Source organism: Tupaia chinensis, unplaced genomic scaffold (genome assembly GCF_000334495.1).
Source record: "Tupaia chinensis unplaced genomic scaffold, TupChi_1.0 Scaffold000168_1, whole genome shotgun sequence".
NCBI classification, from domain to species: Eukaryota; Metazoa; Chordata; class Mammalia; order Scandentia; family Tupaiidae; genus Tupaia; species Tupaia belangeri.
Window position 1 is genome coordinate 1572022 of NW_006159643.1, and position 19720 is coordinate 1591741.

General features: G+C 34.8%; 1 protein-coding gene across 1 annotated transcript in view; it reads right to left on the reverse strand.

Annotated features, from left to right (window-relative positions):
* Positions 1–19720, reverse strand: part of LOC102486404 (receptor-type tyrosine-protein phosphatase R-like) — a 36660-nt gene that overhangs the window by 1582 nt on the left and 15358 nt on the right. Inside the window, exon 2 of the mRNA XM_006146203.2 lies at positions 5689–5987. Coding sequence (XP_006146265.2) covers positions 5689–5987 — 299 coding nt within the window. The remainder of the gene's footprint in view (positions 1–5688; positions 5988–19720) is intronic.

Genomic DNA, 19720 nt, shown 5'->3' on the forward strand with positions numbered 1-19720 from the left:
ATCCAAAGTCTACCTTTGAATAACACTTCCTGTGAGTTTCAGGCTAGGAGCCAATTATTTAGCACAGGAATAAGCCTAGGCACCTGCATTTCCACAGCTCCACACAGACTTACTGTTTTCTACATATGAACAGTAACCATCAAGAAGTATTTAGGCTCCAAGGGTTTCCACAAATTTGAGACTTTGGGGAGACATAGTGTGGTGGGTCTAAGAGAGTACACTAAATCATATTCTTTGTTGTTGGTGAGAAGTCTAGGTTTTAGGACACATCGCCAGCACTTTAACTTTATCCTAGAGTGAATTTGCTGCCTACTTGAGGTACTTTTGAAGAGTTTAGAATATAGCAGTAGAACATTTGTTGTCCATTTTGTAAAGGAATCATTTCTTCATGCTAGATTTCAAGTCCTTATATCTTCATTGTTTCTTCAAGGAGCTATCGTATTTTAATAGAAACTGAAGTCTGCTGTAGCACATATTGGCTGCTATCAGTATCTATTCTACCTTGTGCTTGTTAAAAGTGTTCCCATTTACAGGACCAGCAGTTAGCGTAATGGCTATGTCGCTGGACTCCCACGTAGACGACCGCAGTTCGAGGTCCAGACCCGGTGGCTTAAACACGCCCGCGCATGTGCGTGCGTGTCCAAGATCCCGAGAGGAGAATGGAGGGGAAGAGATTGCTGCATGGCCATCCCCACTGGGAGGTGATTTTTTGCTTTCTATCTCTCTGTCTCTCTCTGTCTGTCTGGAAAGCGCACGTGCCCTATAGCAAAAAACCTCTAAAAAAAAAAAGTGTTCCAATTTTCATTAAGGTAACCTCCCTTACCATATGGCTTATAGGTCTTTAGGGAAGCTATTCTAGTGAGACATATGGTTTAGATTTGAGGTAATTAGTCAACTTTTATCACCTAGCCACAACTTGTACAGGAATAGATAAGTACATAAATTGTTCTAGTCAGAGGGAAACCAAAGATATTAGTGACAGTTACTAAAGACACACTCTTTAACAATCGAATATGAACCTATAAAGATGAAACTTAAAGCATCTCACAAAACCATCTTGTGACAAAGACAGGAGAACCAGTCTGAGAATGAAGTCACCCCAGAGGAAGAAAAGTTGAAAGATTGGTCCTAGTGCCATTATTTGAGCTTTCAATTGAACCAGACCTAAAGCCAGTCATACTACTGTAATATTAGTACTCAGAACCACTAATTTTCTCTTGTTTGCATTGGATTTCTAGTCACTTGAAATGAACTATTACTCACCGAAACACTTTCCTTATTATGGAAGAATTCCAGTGGTATGTTCATAGATTAAATCCACCCATTGGAACATTCCGTACATAAACATAAAGTTAGAATCAATTTGTCTATTGAAAACAAGTATTCAAAAAATATCTATATTACATAATACAGTAAGTTCTATAAGTTTTTTGTTTATTTGTTTGTTTGTTTTTACTGTGGTAAGGCAATGAGAGGGCTAGATTTTCAAAGCCCTTCAAATTGCATCTAGGGATTATCTCTTTACCTGTAAAATGAATCCCCAAAACTGGTCAATATCAGAACCAGGCTGAGGTGAAACATGAACCAAAGATTAGGGTATAATTGAAATCTCCAGAATTATCCAAAGCTTTTGACCTTAATAGTGTTTTGTTTTGTTTGTTTGTTTGTTTGTTTTATCAAATATCTGATAAAAGTATTTACAGGAAAAGTTTTATGCCTAAAAAAAACAACTTTGTGTTGGACTGGGTGAGTGGTAAGCAAGATGAAAAGCTATAGAATTCCAGAAATCTCACAAAGATCATCTCAGGCTCTTGGAAACCTGCCATCATCTTCTTGTATGCACATATAAGTCTTCCCACTGCCCTAAAAACTGCTGTTATGTTTTCCCCTCTCTTGAACCTCTCCTTCCTTTCACCTTTCTTTTCCCCTTCCTTCTTTTCACCTCTTCCTCCTTCTTTTTGTTTCCCTAAAATCTGTCCTATGAAGTATGGCATAATCTCCCTACATGGGTTTCTTCTTCACTGGCCCTAAAAATCACCCTTTCCAAGACTTTACTAGTACCCAGTTTTTTCAGATTTTGGCCAGGCCAGAACATTCTTCACTCAGTAACCTATGTTGAACTAAAAAGCCTGTAGCTGTTTCCATTATATCACTTTCACTTGTATCCTGGGTTCCTCCTTTCTAGTGTTGTGGTCTTGTGGCCTGTGAACATCCTCGGATCGGTGGTCAGAGCTCTGGAATTCTCAGCATGTATTTGATAAGGCCATTCCCCCTACCACTGCACTGACCTCAAGACCATTCACAAGTGCAACCCTCACATTACACTTCCATAGAAATCCTAGAAACAGCTTCTTAATTGAGTTTCTGAAAACATAATTTACATTCTTTGGACTAAACATTCTAATAGTGCCATCCTTTCCTTAGAACAAACAAATTACAAATTTTACTGATTACAAAAGAAAGAAGAAAAAGAAAAAATATCATTTGTGGACAAATGCTTTTATGAAATGTTTTATGGTGGCAATTAGAAATCAGGAAGGGAGAAGGGACACATGCGTCTTCCATGTTCCTGTTAAATTTCTCTTTCTAAAACTCATTTTCAATGACACTAGAGACAACAGAGAGAAAGAAATTTCAGAGGAGTGATCTCTCTCTCTTTCTCTCTCTCTCAGCTAGAAAGTCTTACATGTTAAATATAAAATTTACTAAGGATGAGTGGGAGGAACAAAGAGAAGAAATATTTAACAGACAAAAGAATATAAAGTCCTCTGTTGAAAAAGTTCTATAATTTTTGCTTTAAAAATTTAAAAAAAAAAGCAAGCTAAAGACAACTTGGAAACACTGAAGAATCTATGAAAGTAATCTATTTTAAAATCTTTTCTTTGTTTCCAAATTATATTGATCATTTTCAAGATCCTTAAATTTAGTTCATATTTGTTTTCTTCATTTTCTTCCCAGCTTTCTTTATGTATAATTAAGAAATAAAAAAACTATATGTTCCCAGCGTAAATTTATATGTAAATAATTTGGAGAGTTAGATATTCAGGATAGCTTTTTAACCTCACTGGGGAAAAAAAAAAATCAAAGGAATTTCCCTAGTTCAAGAAACAGATATTGTGACCAGCAGTTGGTGTAATGGCTATGTCGCTGGACTCCCACGTAGTCAACCGCAGTTTGAGTCCTGGGCCCGGTGGCTTAAACTCATGCTGGGCGAGTGTGTGTGCCCAAGATCCAAAGAGGAGAAGAAGGAGAAGAGATTACGGCATGGCCATCTCCCCTGGGGGGTGATTTCTTGCTTTCTGTCTCTCTGTCTCTCTCTGGTGTTTTTGGCAAGTGCACACACCCTATAGCAAAAATCTCTCCCCCCCCCAAAAAAAGAAAGAAACAGATACTCATTAACCCTGCTCATTTGGTATACTGTAAGCAAAAAAAGAATTCTTTAGTACTACTGCAATATTCCTTAAGCAACACGCTCTGCATTGTTTTGCTACACAAACATTCTTTATGCATGAAAACACATAAATATTTCCATCAAAATCACTAAACTTCCCCAGAATAGATCCTTTGAATCCTATATACTCCATTAGAAATCCTTTGGATAGAATAGACCTTCAAATCAACTGATATTTAATTGTATGTCACCCTTTTGCTTTTTGAGGAAGCAGAACATTATTGATTTCTTTTAAAATAACTCTATTTCTTCAGTTTTCCTACTAAATCATCATGTGCCTAAGTAATGCAAGTGGATTACAGGAAACATTAGCACTAGCAATTGTTGTAAGCTATCAGAGCTATGGCATGGTTAGAGGTTAGATCAAGAGAGGTTAGGGAGACTAATGCAGCTCCCTCGCCTATCACCTCTTTAATCATCACTGAAAAGAAAAAGCACAACCTCTTCATGAATCTCCAAACCACAAATAAGCTAAAAGTGAAATGACCTGTCAGAATTCCTCATTGATCCCTTTTATTGTCCATAATGTTAAATTAACTAGAAAGAACTTGATGTTACAAGATAGAACAAACCTCTTGAACTGTAATTTACAGTGACTTTAGGAGTAGGACTATGGGTATACGATGGTTACTAGAGAAAAATATCCCCCATGAGACTCAGCATTAACATAGTCATATCCAGACTCAGAGACACCATTCACATCATTTATCTTCACTGACTAGCCAGAGTACATGACTTTCGCCTTCAGAACATCTATTACTCATGTAAATGCAGAAAACTTGTCCAGGTATTTCAGGATGCCAAATGACCCACGTATTCTCTCTTGACAAGAGCTTATTTTGTACTCTCAATTTTCAATTTTTTTGAATTATTAATATTTGTCCCAACTCATTTCGCTAGCTAAATCTGACTCCATTTAGTGTATCTTTTTCCATATACCTCAATGACAACTGGATCATAAAAAATAAGCAATGTATGACAGCTAAAAACATTAACTACTGGATTTTTGATTCTTGGTAAGGGTTCTATATATGTAATAAATTTAAAAAATAAAGAAAAGAAAAAGAAGTTTGTTAAATTTAATTATATTTCATGCATAGAGCGGTTGTCAAAATGCAAATATGTTTCCATTAAATTATCTTAGCCTCAAAAATTAACTGATTTGATTATATTTTGAATACAAATGCAAAAAAAAAGCACATTTAGTTACTGATTTTTAGTTTAGTTTTGTTTTTAGTTTTTGCTACAGGGTGCATGCACTCACCAGAGAAAAGCAGAGATAGAGAGGGAAATTGAGAAATCATCTCCTCCCCCCCCCAGGGCGATGGACACACTGCAATCCCTTCTCTTCCATTCTCCTTTTGAGATTTAATCATATACACACACACTCACACACACACATGGCATGATCTTCAAACTACAGAGTCAGTGACTCAAACCACTGAGTGGGTCATGTGGGAACTGGCTGCTCCAATCTCCACGCCACTTGCTGGTCCCACTGACTGTAGTTTTAATGTGGATCTTCCTATTAAGATTTTAAACTTAGGAGGGTCTATAGACAGAGTAGGTAACTATGATACCTCCACAAAGTGAGAATCTCTGACCTGCATTTTATGTACTAAGAGTAGAAGCAATGAGAACATTGGAACACCTTGGTTAAAAATAGAGAGATCTTTGTTCAGGATATGAGGAATATTATCCATAAATTACTCCTAACTTATCTTATTTACTCCAGTTACAGCAAAGTACCTTCTCCCAACAACACTCCCTCCCTATCAGTTAGTTGTTTATTCATTTTATTTTAATTTAAATCAAGTAAACGGAAGATCCTCAGTCAGTACTACTTATTTACACAGGCTGCTACTAAAAACTATGTATTAAAACTTGGATCACAGAAAGCAGGAGGCTCAGGACAAGATATAACATCCTATAACTGTAAGGCCTTCCAAAGCAATTTTATTCAGATGTTTATTAAATACCTGCTAACACCACATATGGTACTATGAGCGAAAATATAGACAAGTTTTCTAATTCCATGGAAAAAAGCAAGCACACAATAATCAATGAAAAGGAAATATCAGAGAAAAATTAGTGTGGTGATGAATAACCATTGAGATCCAATGGTGACTATCATAGTCACAGTTTTTTTGTTTGTTTGTTTGTTTTCTTTTTTTTAAGCATTAATCACAGAGGAAAACATCAACATTACATCAGAATCAGTAACACCTGATACTCACCACAACAATTACATTTGCTGCTGGGATTGGAAGATTTTCCACTTCAAGATCTTGACCAGCCATGGCCAGCAGATTGAGAGATGGGTCATACGCAGGTCTAGGAAATGCTGAATTTACAATTTGGTGGCGTTTGCTTACTTGAGTTTCAGAAGGGGAATGAAAATTATGTTTATATATCTTTTGTGGAGCTATATCCAGGCTTTTCTCAATGTCTTGTGAATGGTGATAGATGAATACTGGTTTTCCACTCTTCTTCTGATGAATTGCCAACAAATGATCATTATTTCCTGAAAAGCATCCTGAAAAAGGGAAGCAGAAAGAAAGTCAAAGACCTTATTCAGTAAGATAGGTAGATATGTCTGATAAAGAGAATTTCCCTTTCTTAGAAGGCTTTACGACATCTAAGTTTTAAGTCCATGACTTTCCATTTCCTTTTTCTTCTGCTTCATTATTCCCAACAAAAAGGATGCATTTGGTGGTATAGAGGGAACTCAGGGACTTTAGGTTGGAGACATAGGTATAGTTTGAAAAATAGTCACATTAATCACATGTAGTCTAATACCTCTTTCAGTAAGAAATTTCTTTTGTATCTAAACTCAAATTTCTAATATTCTGTTGGGCTTCTGTACCTGGATGTACTATCTGCTTATCAAATGGTAAACATTGATAGCATATGTAAACTTTCCTTTGTTTACTAGGCAGCATTGCACAAAACTCCTTTTTCTTCCCTTATCTTGCTTGCATTACAGTTAACCATGAACAGATATTTACTATTATTATTTTTATTTATTTTATATTCATTCACTGCATATCATGGCAGCATACATTTTTTAATGCTTGTAGAATATTTTAAGGTCATTAAGGAAAGAAACTTGAATATACTCATGTGGTAGCAACTTCATTTTTCAATGATACCCATTCTCTCCTTTTTACTTAGCAACTTAGCTATCCATATAAAGATCGTATTTCCCAACCTTTCCTGCAACTAAGTGTTGCCCCTTTTATCAAGACATAGCCATTGGCGGGACCAGCAGTTAGTGTAATGGCTATGTCGCTGGACTCCCATGCAGTTGACCGCGGTTCGCGTCCCAGACCTGGTGGCTTAAAACTCAACGCCAGGCACGTGTGCGTGCGTGCCCAAGATCACGAGAGGAGAGTGGAGGAGAAGGGATTGCGGTGTGGCCATCCCCCCTGGGGGGGGGTGATTTCTCGCTTTCTGTCTCTATGTCTCTCTCTGTTTATCTGGCGAGCGCACGTGCCCTATAGCACAAACCTCTCCAAAAAAGACATAGCCATTGGGATATGAGTCAGCATGATGTGAGCAGAGATGCAGTATGACCTTTCTTTTTGAAACCTTTTATCATTGTGCTGGCTGAAAAGTAGATGGTCTTATGAGAATATGAGGTAGAAATGATATATTTAGTATAATAGAGTAATAAAGACACAAGGATTTTTTTTGATGAAAGTATAACTGTCATACCAACAGAAGTTTCCACTCAGAATTTTTATGGGAGAAAACCAATTTTCTATCTTGTTTTAAATGCTTTTATTTAAATGTTTTAGTTACAGCAATTGAACAGATTTACTAATATATTCCTCTTTATTTCTTCTAGTATATAAATACCCATTGAACTGAATAACTGTTTCTTCTTTTTGTCACTGGCCACAGGAAGAAATAGCTAACTGACATGAATCAAAAAAAAAAGGGAACCAGCAGTTAGCATAATGGCTATGTCACTGGACTCCCACGTAGTCAACCGCAGTTCACATCCCAGATCCAGTGGCTTAAAACTCACGCTGGGTGCGTGTGCGTGGGTGCCCAAGATCCCAAGAGGAGAATGGAGGAGAAGGGATTGCAGCATGACCATCCCCCCTGGGGGGTGATTTCTCGCTTTCTGTCTCTCTGTCTCTCTCTGTCTGTCTGGCGAGCGCACATGCCCTATAGCGAAAATCTCTCCAAAAAAAAATAACTCATACGAATAAAAAATAATCACTCATATGACTCAGAAAGAATATCACTAGGTCAAATATCAATTCATAAAGCAAATGTAAGCTCTTCTATATAATATAATACACAAAGTGAACACATCATAACATAGTAATGCCACCCACCCACAGAGTACTTAGCAACCATAAATACCCCAGCTCTTCCCTTGGCAAGGCTATGGCTATAATAATCTCCACTAGTTCAGGTCTCTCTGCTTAGAAAAATTACTTATCTATTTTTATAGGAATTCTGCCTCAATCTCTTACTGTTTTATCTTTTACTTCCCAAATCTTATAAAAACTTTCAAGTATTTTGCAAATATTAGGTATGAACAAACCAAATTTCACTTATGCTATCTTAGCAGATACAGTTCTCATACTACTGAATGCTTTAAATTCCACTCTTTGGTAGGTGAGTCTATCTCTACACTGAGAGATAGACTCAAGTTAATTCAAGCATATAACATGCCTTTCCCAAAACAAGGGACTATCTTTAAATGAGGAGGATGGGAAAAGTAAACTAGGGTAACAATAATATGTTCATTCTGTTTCTTAACCTCAAGGCAGAGACTTCATTGTAGATCTCCACAATATTAGACTTAGTTTCTTAGAAAAAGGAGAGGAAATTTCTCACCTTTTAGAAGTATAAAAACTCTTCTAGAACACTAAAATATAATTTTTGGCAAAATACTAAACCAATACCCATGGCCAGAAAATTAATATAAATCTAAAATATTTTAGCACTATTTTCTGTTAATAAAATGGTGGCAGGAATAATAATACTGAATTATTTTTTTCTAAATCCCATATTACGTATGTTACTAATGACAATTTCTTTTCCAAAGCTGAGGAACTCTGACTTCATTCAGAGAAACAAAATTAACAGTTATATCAAGGTCATCACTGTCCAATCATTATCCTTGGCAGATTATGGTAGTTTGATTGCTTAAAAAAAAAGTGATAATGTATTTAGCACATTCAAATTGAAGACATGATAATTAGTTTCTATTACTATTAATATTTCAGAATCTACATGGAATATAATTGTGATTGAAATGATTCCAAAGGCTAATGCTACTGTACTGGAAAATGTTTCCTAAACTGCCTATGAGTCACTATGGAAGAGAGCACTAGAGCTAAGTAAATTGTTTATCTCTCTATCTCTAAGTGAAAGTTGAAGGCATATTTTTGAGACAGAATTGCTAGAAATGTATGCTGTTCACAGAAGGCTTGATGGAGGACAAAAGCTATAAAAATGAGCAATTCTGCTCTGGATTCCCCATAAATACTAAATTTCAAAAAGCAGCAACTCAGGAGATCATAGAAAATAGATTTCAGAGAAAGAGAAATAAATGAAGAACTGAGAAAACTACATAATTATCTTCAATCTTCTTTTTATGTGCTATCAGTCACAGCAAGCCTTTATAGAGCCACTTCAATGAAACAGGTAAGTCCAGCTAGCAAATGTCTCTCATGATAAAATTGGCCTTCAGGCAAAGTGAAAAAAATCTATTTGGAAGTGCATCTGAAACACAACTAAAATTCTCCAGACTCAGGGCTATCTGCTGCTGCAGTGGTAAAACACATCATTCTGTAGGAAAGACCAGCATGGGAAGGTTGACTGTTCATGGCTGGAGACCTTCCTTAGTATGCAGGGCAAGCATGTGCATATGATCTGAAGCTAACTGAGACTGAAGTTGGATCATGGTGTTGAGATCCTATTAGAGGTGTTGTAGTTCTGTCTTCATTACCACCCTGGGCTCTTTCTCTTACTCATGTGTGTGTGTGAGGATTTAGTCCTACCTTATTCTTGAATAATAAGAACAAAATGGACATAAAACATTAAGTGTCCTACCATAACCATTAGGCACACAAAAGATTTTCACAGTGTTGGCCTTAGACATTTCACTCTGTCACTTCAGAGTCACCTGGGATTTAAAGATACAACTTTCCAGACCCTAGGCTGGAATTGCCATAGCAGAATTTCTGTAGATGTAGCCAAGGAATCTAATTTATAATGGAATTCTCATAATCAAACTTTGAAGTTTGAAGACCATTCAACAAGTATATGGAGTTGTTTTTGTTCTCTACCCTCAAATGCCACCTTTTTATTGCATTCTTTCCTTCAACATTATGAATACATTCAAGTAATCATTTTTTAAATGTTAAGATTGAGATTCAAATTTTCTACTGGTGGAGCTGAAATTCTAAAGCAGCCAACCATCACGACTTTTTCTTCTCTCCTCTTAACGTGTGGCCTCAGACAAGATGGAGTTGTAGAAGTACAAGGTGTAGAAGTACAAGATACAGGCATGTTCAAAGTGAAAGGATGTTATTACCTGTTGATGATGATGTGTATAGTATTCTCAACTGGGCAGGTCTGAAAAGTATTTCATGTTGGGTAAAGTCTTTTTATAAGCAAAATGATAAATAGTGATCAAATGTTCTAAAAAATAATTGGAATAATAATAATCTGGAAAAATGAAAAGCTCTTGGATGATGCTGATGATGGGGATTTTAATGTCTTTGTATTGACTGATATGAGTGGTATTCCTTCTGGAAAAAGAAATGTAATACACTATAAAGTTATATGTGATTCAATGCAACATAAACAAGATTATGATACAATAAAAAATTTAAAAAAGAAGTTGAACAAAAAAAGTGAAAGGATGAAAATACATATATTTCATAGTATTCCATATATATTTAATATATAGTGTTTGCATGATATATATCAAAAGAAAGCTGGAGTTACATATTAATATCAGGTAATGGCAACTTCAGAGCAAGGAAAATTACCAAGGTTAGAGAGGTACATTACATAATGATGATGTACATACGATGCAATGTACATAAGAATACATAATAATTCTAAATATTTATATGCACCAGAAAATGTTTAAAAATACATGAATCAAAACTGACCAAAATGAAAGGAAATAAACAAATACACAATTATAACCGAAGATTTTAACAGTCCCCTCAACAATAAGTAGAATAGGAGCCAGCAAGTGGCATGGTGGTAAAGATGCTAGACTCCCACATTGCTGACCATAGTTCAAGTCCTAGACCTGGCAGCTTGCTTTTTCATTCTCCACCTCCGCCCCCATCTCTCTCTGATGAGCACACATTCCCTATAACAATTTTTTTTTTTGGAGTGGTTTTTGCTATAGGGTGTGTGCTCTCACCAGAAAGACAGAGAGAGACAGAGAGACAGAAAGCAAGAAATCACCCCTCAGGGGGGATGGCCATGCTGTAATCCCTTCTCCTCCATTCTCTTCTCGGGATCTTGGGCATGCATGCAAATGTGCCCAGCGTGAGTTTAAGCCGCCGGGTCCAGGACTCAAACCGTGGTTGACTACATGGGAGTCCAGCGACATAGCCATTATGTTATCTGCTGGTCCCACCTATAACAAATTTTTAAAAATTAATTATTAATAAAATAAAATAAACAATTCTTTAAAAAGATAGAACAAAGAGACACAAAACCAGTTAATAGCAAGGTTATAAAAGAACAAAACCATCAACCATCTGGTTCTAACCTAACACTCCAACCAAGAATACATGAATACACATTCTTTTCAAGTGTACATGTGACTTTCACAATGATAGACCTTATTCTGGGTCATAAAACAAAACTTAGCCCATATAAAAGAACTGAAAATATGCAAAGTATACTCTGACCATAATGGAACTAAACTAGAAATCAGTAACAGAAAGAAAGAAATATTTCCAGATCTTTGAAAATTAAGTGACATAGTCCTAAAATATTCATGGACCAAAAAGAAAGTCACAAGACAAACTAGAACATATTCTGAATTGAAGTAAAATGAAAATATAATACGATTTGTGGAATGCAATAGAAACAGTACTTGGGATAAATTTTATAGTTTCCATTAAATTGGAAAAGAAGAAATAACTTAAATGAATAATCTAAATTTCCATGTCAAGAAAATAGAAAAAAGAAGAAGAAAATAAATATAAATCTTTCAGAATGAAAGAACAGTTAGAAGTAGCAATTATTATATTAGAAATAGGAAATCAACCAAAAGTTCATGAAATAAAAAGCTGATTCTTTGAAAATATTAGTAAGTTAATAAAACTCAAATAAGACTAACAAAGAGTGATAAAAACTTTCAATATCAGAAATAAAGGAAAGCTATCACAGACTGGCAGACATTAAAAGATGAGAAGGCAAATTCTATGACAATTCTTTGCATATAAATCAAACAACTCAGATGAAATGACTAATTTCTTGAAAACTACAAGCTAATGAAATTCACTAAAATGAAGCAAGTAATACAAATTGTTCTAAAGCTATAAAATAAATTGAATTCTTACTTAATTTTTTTTCCTAATAAGAAATATTCAGGATCAAATTACTTCACTGGCAAAATTCTACCAAGAATTTAAAGAAACAGATAACATGAATCCTATGCAATTTCATGGAGAAAGAGGGAAACACTCACCAAAATTATTTAATGAGGCCAAAATTACCCTGAAAACAAAACCAGAGAAAGATAGTACAAAAAAAAAGAAAAAAACATAAAACCTGAAGAGCAATAATGCTCATGAACACAGCTGCAAAAGTCTTTAACAAAATATTAGCAAACCAAATGCAGAAATACATAAAATGAATAATATGCCATTATAACAGAAATATAAAGCCACTTTAATATTTGTAAAGCAACCAATGTACTATAATTCATCATATTGACAGTATACAAAAGAAAACAATATTATCTTAATTGATGAAGAAAAGCATTTGACAAAATTCACATCTATTTATTATCAAGAATACACAAGGAACTCAAGCAGCTGTTTGGAAAAAAGATGATCAACCCTATTAAAAGATGGGAGAATGAGTTGAAAAAAAAACACTCTCTAAAGATGATGTACAAATAGCCAAAAGGCATATGAAAAAATGCTCAACATCTCTCATTGTAAGGGAAATGCAGATCAAAGCAACAATGAGATACCACCTAACCCCAGTCAGAATGTCTAAGATTAAAAAAACAAAAATGATAAGTGTTGGTGGGGGTGTGGTGAAAGGGGAACTCTCTTACACTGCTGGTGGGAATGTAAATTAGTCCAACCACTGTGGAAAACAACTTGGAGATTCCTCAAAAATCTACAAATAAAACTATCATATGATCCAGCAATTCCACACCTTGGTATTAACCAAAGGACAGAAGAATTCTTCATTGGTAAAGTACTTGCACATCAATGTTTATTGTGGCACTGCTCACAATTGCTAAGACACTGAACCAACCCAAATGCCCCCAAACAGATGAATGAATTAAAAAACTGTGGCACATATACTCTATGGAATATTATTCAGCCATAAAAAAAAACCCTGGCTTTTGACAGAAATTGGAAGAATATGGAAGATTTACTACTGAGTGAAACAAGCCAGACTATGAAGGAGAGACAAAGTATGTCCCCACTTAGTATATAACGAGTGTCCGCACTCTATTACTGAAACTGATTGACTAAAGGATATACAAACACAGAAAATGGGTGAAAATACCAGATACAGTGTGTGTGGAAGAGTAGGGCCTGAGGAAGGACATTTAGAAGAAAAACATGAAGGCAGGGCATTGATGGGACAAAGAAAGGTGGTATTATCTGTTGAAGATATTTTATAGTTTTATCAACCGGACTAGGGAGAAAGGTTCACATATTGAAATATTCATTTTGTAAGCTAAATGTGATTGAATGTATAAAAGAAAAGGAATTTAAAAAAAATAAAAATAAGTAAAAAAAAAGAATAAAATAAACTACAAATGGAAGGAAATTTCTTTAACCAATTAAAAGATTCCTACAAAGGGGCCAGTGGTTAAGGCATTGGACACCCACATGACTGACTGCAGTCTAGTCCCAAACTTTGCAGCTTGAAACTCATGCTGGATTCCTGTGGATGAGTGCCCAAAATCCCAAGAGCAGAATGGAAGAGAAGAGGTTGCAGTGTAGCCATCCTCCCTCTCATTGTCTCTTTCTGTGTCTCTGATGAGCGCATGCGCCCTATAGAAAAAAAAAATCTCTCCAAAGAAAACAAAAACAAACACAAAACAAAAACAAAAAGGTACCTATGCAAAACCCCATAACTAATATTACATTTGTTAGTCAAAGACCAAATTCCTCTTCCCTAAGAGAGAGAGCAAGGCAAGGGCAAGGCAAGTATGACACTCTCACTATTCCTATGCAAGTCTTAGTTTGTGTAATATTATGGGGGGAAAAAAAAGGGCAAAAAAGGGACCAGTCCCATAGAACAGTTGATGGAGCACTGGGCATTGGGAGCCAGATCCTATATAATTTACTATGGTTTCAATCCTGTCTCCACTGGCATAAAAAAAATGCCAGGAATGTGTGTGCATGCCCAAACTCCTGATGAGATGGCGAAATAGAAGAATGGGGATTGCGGTATGACCATACTGTCCCCACTAGGGGATATTTTTCCTCTATCTCTGTGTCTCTATCTTTGTAGCTGGTAAGTGTACACATCCTTGGGCAATAAAAAATTTAGAAAAGAAAAATTTTAAATTTTTTTTAAAAAGCAAAAGACATACATAAAAAATGGGAAAAAAGTCCTATTTATATATGACATGATTATGTTATATAGAAAATCCCAAGGAATTCATCAAAATCTTCCTAGAGCTAAAAATTGGGTTTATCAAGGTCACAGAATACAAAATCAACCTACAAAAATCAATGGAATTTATATAAAATAGCCATACACAAAAAACTGAAATAAAAAAAAATACTTCAAAAAATAAAATACCTAGGTATAAATCTAACAAAAAATGTACAGGCAGTCTAAAACAAAAACTACAAAATAATGAACAAAAGTAATAAAAATGAACATAAATAAGTGGACAGATACATTCTGTTCATAAATTGGAAGACTACATAATTAAAGATGTCAATTTTAGACTGTTTCCATGGTGTGGCAGTAATGAACTACTTGTGAGAAGCTGGATCCCACATGGCAACTATGGTTCAAATCCCTGGTCAGGTTAACCAGAAACATTTGGACATATAAACGGGTGCACAAGCTCCAACAAGCTGAAGGATTGAAGAAAGAAGATTGTAGCAGAAACAGAATCAATGAAGTGTCTCTCTCTCTCTCTCTCTTCATGTGAATGCACACATACTCTATCAAGAACAAAGATAAACCATTTTTTAAAATGTAAATTATTCTTAATTATAATAAAAATTCCAGGAGGAATGTTTAGAAAGGCAAAAGAAAAGGAATAGTTAAAATAATTTTGAAAAAGGAGAATAAAGTTAGAAGAATAATACTACCCAATTCTGACTTACTATAAAGCCTTAGTAATCAAGATAGTGTGGTATGGCCAAAGGAATAAATAAATAGATGAAGGGAACATTCTGAAGAAAGAAAATGAATCCTTATCTCACCCTATATTCAAAATATACGACATCAACTGAAAATTGATTGAAGACTTAAACATAAGACCTGAAACTATAAAACTACTAGAGGAAAACTTAGGGGAAATCTCTACAATATAGACCTTAACAATGAGTGGGGGATGACTCCAAAGTAAAGGCAACAAAAACAACAAAAGACAAATAGAATTGTATCAAACTAAAAAGCTTCAGTAGAGCTAGAGAAACAATGAACGAAATGAAGAGACAACGCACATAACTGTAGAAAATAATTGCAAATCATACATCTTATAAGAGTTTAATATTCAATATATGAAAAGAACTCAAACAACTCAATAGCAAATAAAGCATAATCCAGTTTAAAAATGGGCAAAGGACCTGAATAGGTGAACAGACATTCTTCATTGTATGTCTTAACAAAGAACCAACACATACATAAAAACATGCCTAGGATTACTAGTCATTAGGGGCATGTAAATTAAAATTACAGTGAAATAAATCCTCACATCTGCTAGAATTACTATTTTCAAAAATATAAAAGATCACAAATATTGGCAAGAATGCAGAGAAATGGAAACTCTTGTACATTGCTAGTGGGAATGTAAATTAATATAATCATGGAAAAATGCTGTGGAGGTTCCTTAAAATACTAAAAATAGAACTACCATAAAATCCAGCAATCTCACTTCTGAATATATATCCAAAGAAATTGAAATCAATATCCGCACATTCATTTTCATTGCAGCATTATTCACAATAACTAAGATACATAAGCAACTTAAATGTCCATCAGCAGATGCAAAGATGAAAAAAATGTGTATTTTTATTAAATGAAATACTATCCAACTTTACAAAAAAGGTAATTATGTCATTTTATACTAACTCTATAGATAATTTCCCCAAGATGAAAACAACTCAAATGTCCTTCAATTGTTGAATGAAAATACAAATTGTAATACATCTATACCATGGATTTGTACTCATCAAAATAAAGAAAAAAAATATGTAAACTACTGATCTCCACAACTTAGATGAATCTAAAAGGGATTAGGTTGAGTGAGCATTAGTCTCAAAAAGTCACTTACTCAATGTTTACATTTTTATGACAATTCTCAAAAAGAAAAAAAAACTGTAGTAATGGAAGACAGAGCAATGGTTATTAGGGTTGAGGGAATAGGGAAGGGAATAAAATGGAATGAATGAATTGCTCTGTATGCATATTATGGTGGTGGTTACATAAATCTATATATATGTTGAAACTCATAGGACTATACATCATAAAGAAGTCAATAGGTTATGCTATACTAAACTTGGTAGGCTTTCTTTTTTCACTCAAAACTATAGCAAAAACATCTTTTCTCATCTTAATAATCTTGGCTCATAGTGTAAATCTTTGTTGTTAAAAAAATCATTGGGAACTTAGAAAGTAGTTTCAGTGTGCTAGGGAAATTGGGTGTAGAAAGCTAAATATAATTGAACTGAGCAGTGAATGGGTAATATAATCAAAAACATATTAATAAATGGCCAAGTATTTTAACAAGTTTGAGGATAATATATGAGTGACTGAGTGACTGTGTTATTAGCAAAGGAAAGTAGAATTTGGGGATTCGTTTCTGTTTTTTTCTTTTTTAATATAGAAGAGATTTTACATATTTAACTTTAAAGGGAAGGAAAAAAAAACAGTTGAAATAACCATCAAACTGAGCATCTCCCACAAAGGTGGAGGAGCTATGATCCATGGCCATCCAGAAAGATGAGCCTTGGATTGGAGTAAGGTTTTTCTTTCACTATAATGTGGAAGTGAGGAAGATAAGCAATGTTAATGAGTTTACTGGTGGAAGTTGAGAAAGTTATCTTTTGGTGGTTTCTATTTTCTTTGTATAGAAGGGGATAAAATCATATTATAAAAGAGGAAGAACAAGGGACAAAATATGGGTGATTTCAGGAGAGTGGAAAAGGATTGAACAGATAGTGAAAATAATGAGAAAGAAAGGTGATATGGGAGATGTGGTAGGATTCTTCATCTTCATTGAAAGCTCAGTGACAATTTTCCCTACCTGTGAGGGATAAAACTCTCTCTCAGAATGTTAAGTAAGTAATTTCTCAAAGATATTCATCTCCATTTAAAATAAAAGTACTTTTATCATCAAGGCAACATTTGCATGAGAATACAGTGAGTTTTGATGGTCATAAAATTGCACAGTTGGAATTCATTCTGGACATAACCTTGATAATAGCTGAAGGGATCTTCAACAAAGGAAAGAGAAATGTATGAAATTACAATGTTAAGTCAGAGTACATTATGATTCATCATTTCAAATTCTAATGTTGGTTATTTTTGGGTGCACAAAGTAGAGTGGCCTTATGTACACCGTCTCAGAATAAATCCTTGCATTGCTAGCATTTAAATCAATGTCAATACCTGTGAAATGAACAAAAGGGTCTAACAATAGCATCTAAAGAGACCTGAAAAAGTGAACAATCAGAATAAGCCAATTTTGTTGTCTAATAATTTTGTGAAATGACCATGATGGTTTTTAAGCCTGGCTTATTCTTTTTCTTTTTTATTCTAGAAAAGAGAGATAAATGAATATCATCAAGGGCTTCTCTTGGGAATTTCTGCATAAGAAATGATGAGATTACATTGAATTTATAAATGCCTTTCAGGAAAATTTAAAATACACTGGGGAACAAGTAACACTTTATATAGGAAAATGCCTATGAACATTTTCTTCTGAGAAAAGAAAGACATATATTTTCTTTAAACATTTTTCTTTCACTCATGATATAATATGTAGATATACACATGAGACAGAAAGAGAACAAGAGAGAGAGAGAAATAAAGACAGAAGATACTTCCTCATAGGATCTGGTCATGTTGTGATTCCTTCCTCCTATCTTCCAGCCCGTTGGAATGTGGGTACTCGTATGAGTGTTTGGTATGTTTCAGGTTGACTTGTTCAAGGAATTGAACTGTGGTCAAAATGTGGCTTCCAGTGCTGCAGACCTATGCTACCATGGCTGGGTTGAAACATATTTTTTCATAAGAGCAAAGAATGAATAAGTAAGGGACCTAGATTCTGGTTTCAGTACACTCGATTCCCCTTTTCTCATCTATGTGAACTTGAACACTCCAATGTGCCTTAGTTTTCTCATCAGAAAATGAATGTGATTCTTGCAATATATGTAGCTAGGTTAGAAGTATACTTCAGTAAAAGAGAAGTCTCATTTCAATCAGGCTGATTTTGCATAGCCCTGATTTTTTTTCTAAAGAGGTTAGTTTTTCCATAAGTACAATCAATTAGTCTTGGTGAACTTATGGTAGCAGGGATATCCACAAGCAATATCCTTATATGTAAGGAAGCTGGTGTTAAAACTATTCCTCAGGTGTTCTGTAATTCTATTGGTAATGGTAACCCCAGGAGGTCACCACAATACTAATCTCCATTAAAGGTACCTATAGTAATAATAACACAGCACCTACCTAATAAACACCTGCATTTACAAGATGTGACACCTGAAGACTGTTAGAATAACCTATAATCTATGTCTGCGCCTACTAATCTTAATAGGAAATTACATCAGTGCTTTGGAAGAAGCCATTATGACTATAACCACATAAAAAGCCACAATTTATAGAATTGCTTGTATGTCTTAATTATGTTCTATAACATGCATATTTATTCACATATGCACACATTTGTTTTGCATCCTGACACTAAATAACCAAGACTGTAAATGCATTGATTCTTGAACCAGCTAATTTATCATAAAAAAGGAAAGCATTAGGGTTTCTACAAAATGACAATGACTGAATTTACCAAAATTGTGAAGTCACATAGGCCTCCCAAAACCTTTGAAAAGATCATCATCGAAAGAATACCTTCCAGAACTCTTTTTCCTAAAATCCAATTTGCATTGGTCACTAAGATGTGAAAAGATAGTCCTACAAGAAAGTGTTCTGACATTCTTTAATACTGTTTAAACACTCCACCTGTGTGACCAGTGATGTGTCCAAAGTATCTATCATAAAATAAAGAGACCAACAGCAAAAGTCTGTTTTCTCCTCTATTTAGGAGAGGGTCTGAATCCTATAACAATAAGAAATTTATTTATTTATTTTTTTGATTAGAGTCAAAATGAGAAATGTTATTTAAACCAAGGACATAATGTGTTACATGGCAATTTTTTCTTTTTTTTCTAATATTTATTTAATTGCCAAAGGATGTCTATGCTTACTAGAGAGATAGAGATAGAGAGAGAGAGAGAGAGAGAGAGAGAAATAGAGATGGAGAAAGTATACCCCAAATGTGGTGCAGACACACTGGAATCCCTTCCCCTTCATTTCTCCTTCCTGTTGGAATTTGGAGTATGCAAGTTCATGTGCCTAGCATGTTTCTCAAACTGCCAGTGTCAGGCCCTGTACTACAATGTGCCATGTGGGATCTGGCTCTCTTAACCACCAGGCTACAGGGCTGGCCCACGAATCATTTTAATTAAGGCATCTTGTAAACTTTTTCTACATGTTGTTTGATATTAGTATTTGTACACTTATTACTTCAAATACTCCATTAGAAAGAACAGTTCTTGCTCTTGCTTCCAGCCTGGTATAAAAGGTCTGGATGCCCCTTGCTTCTCC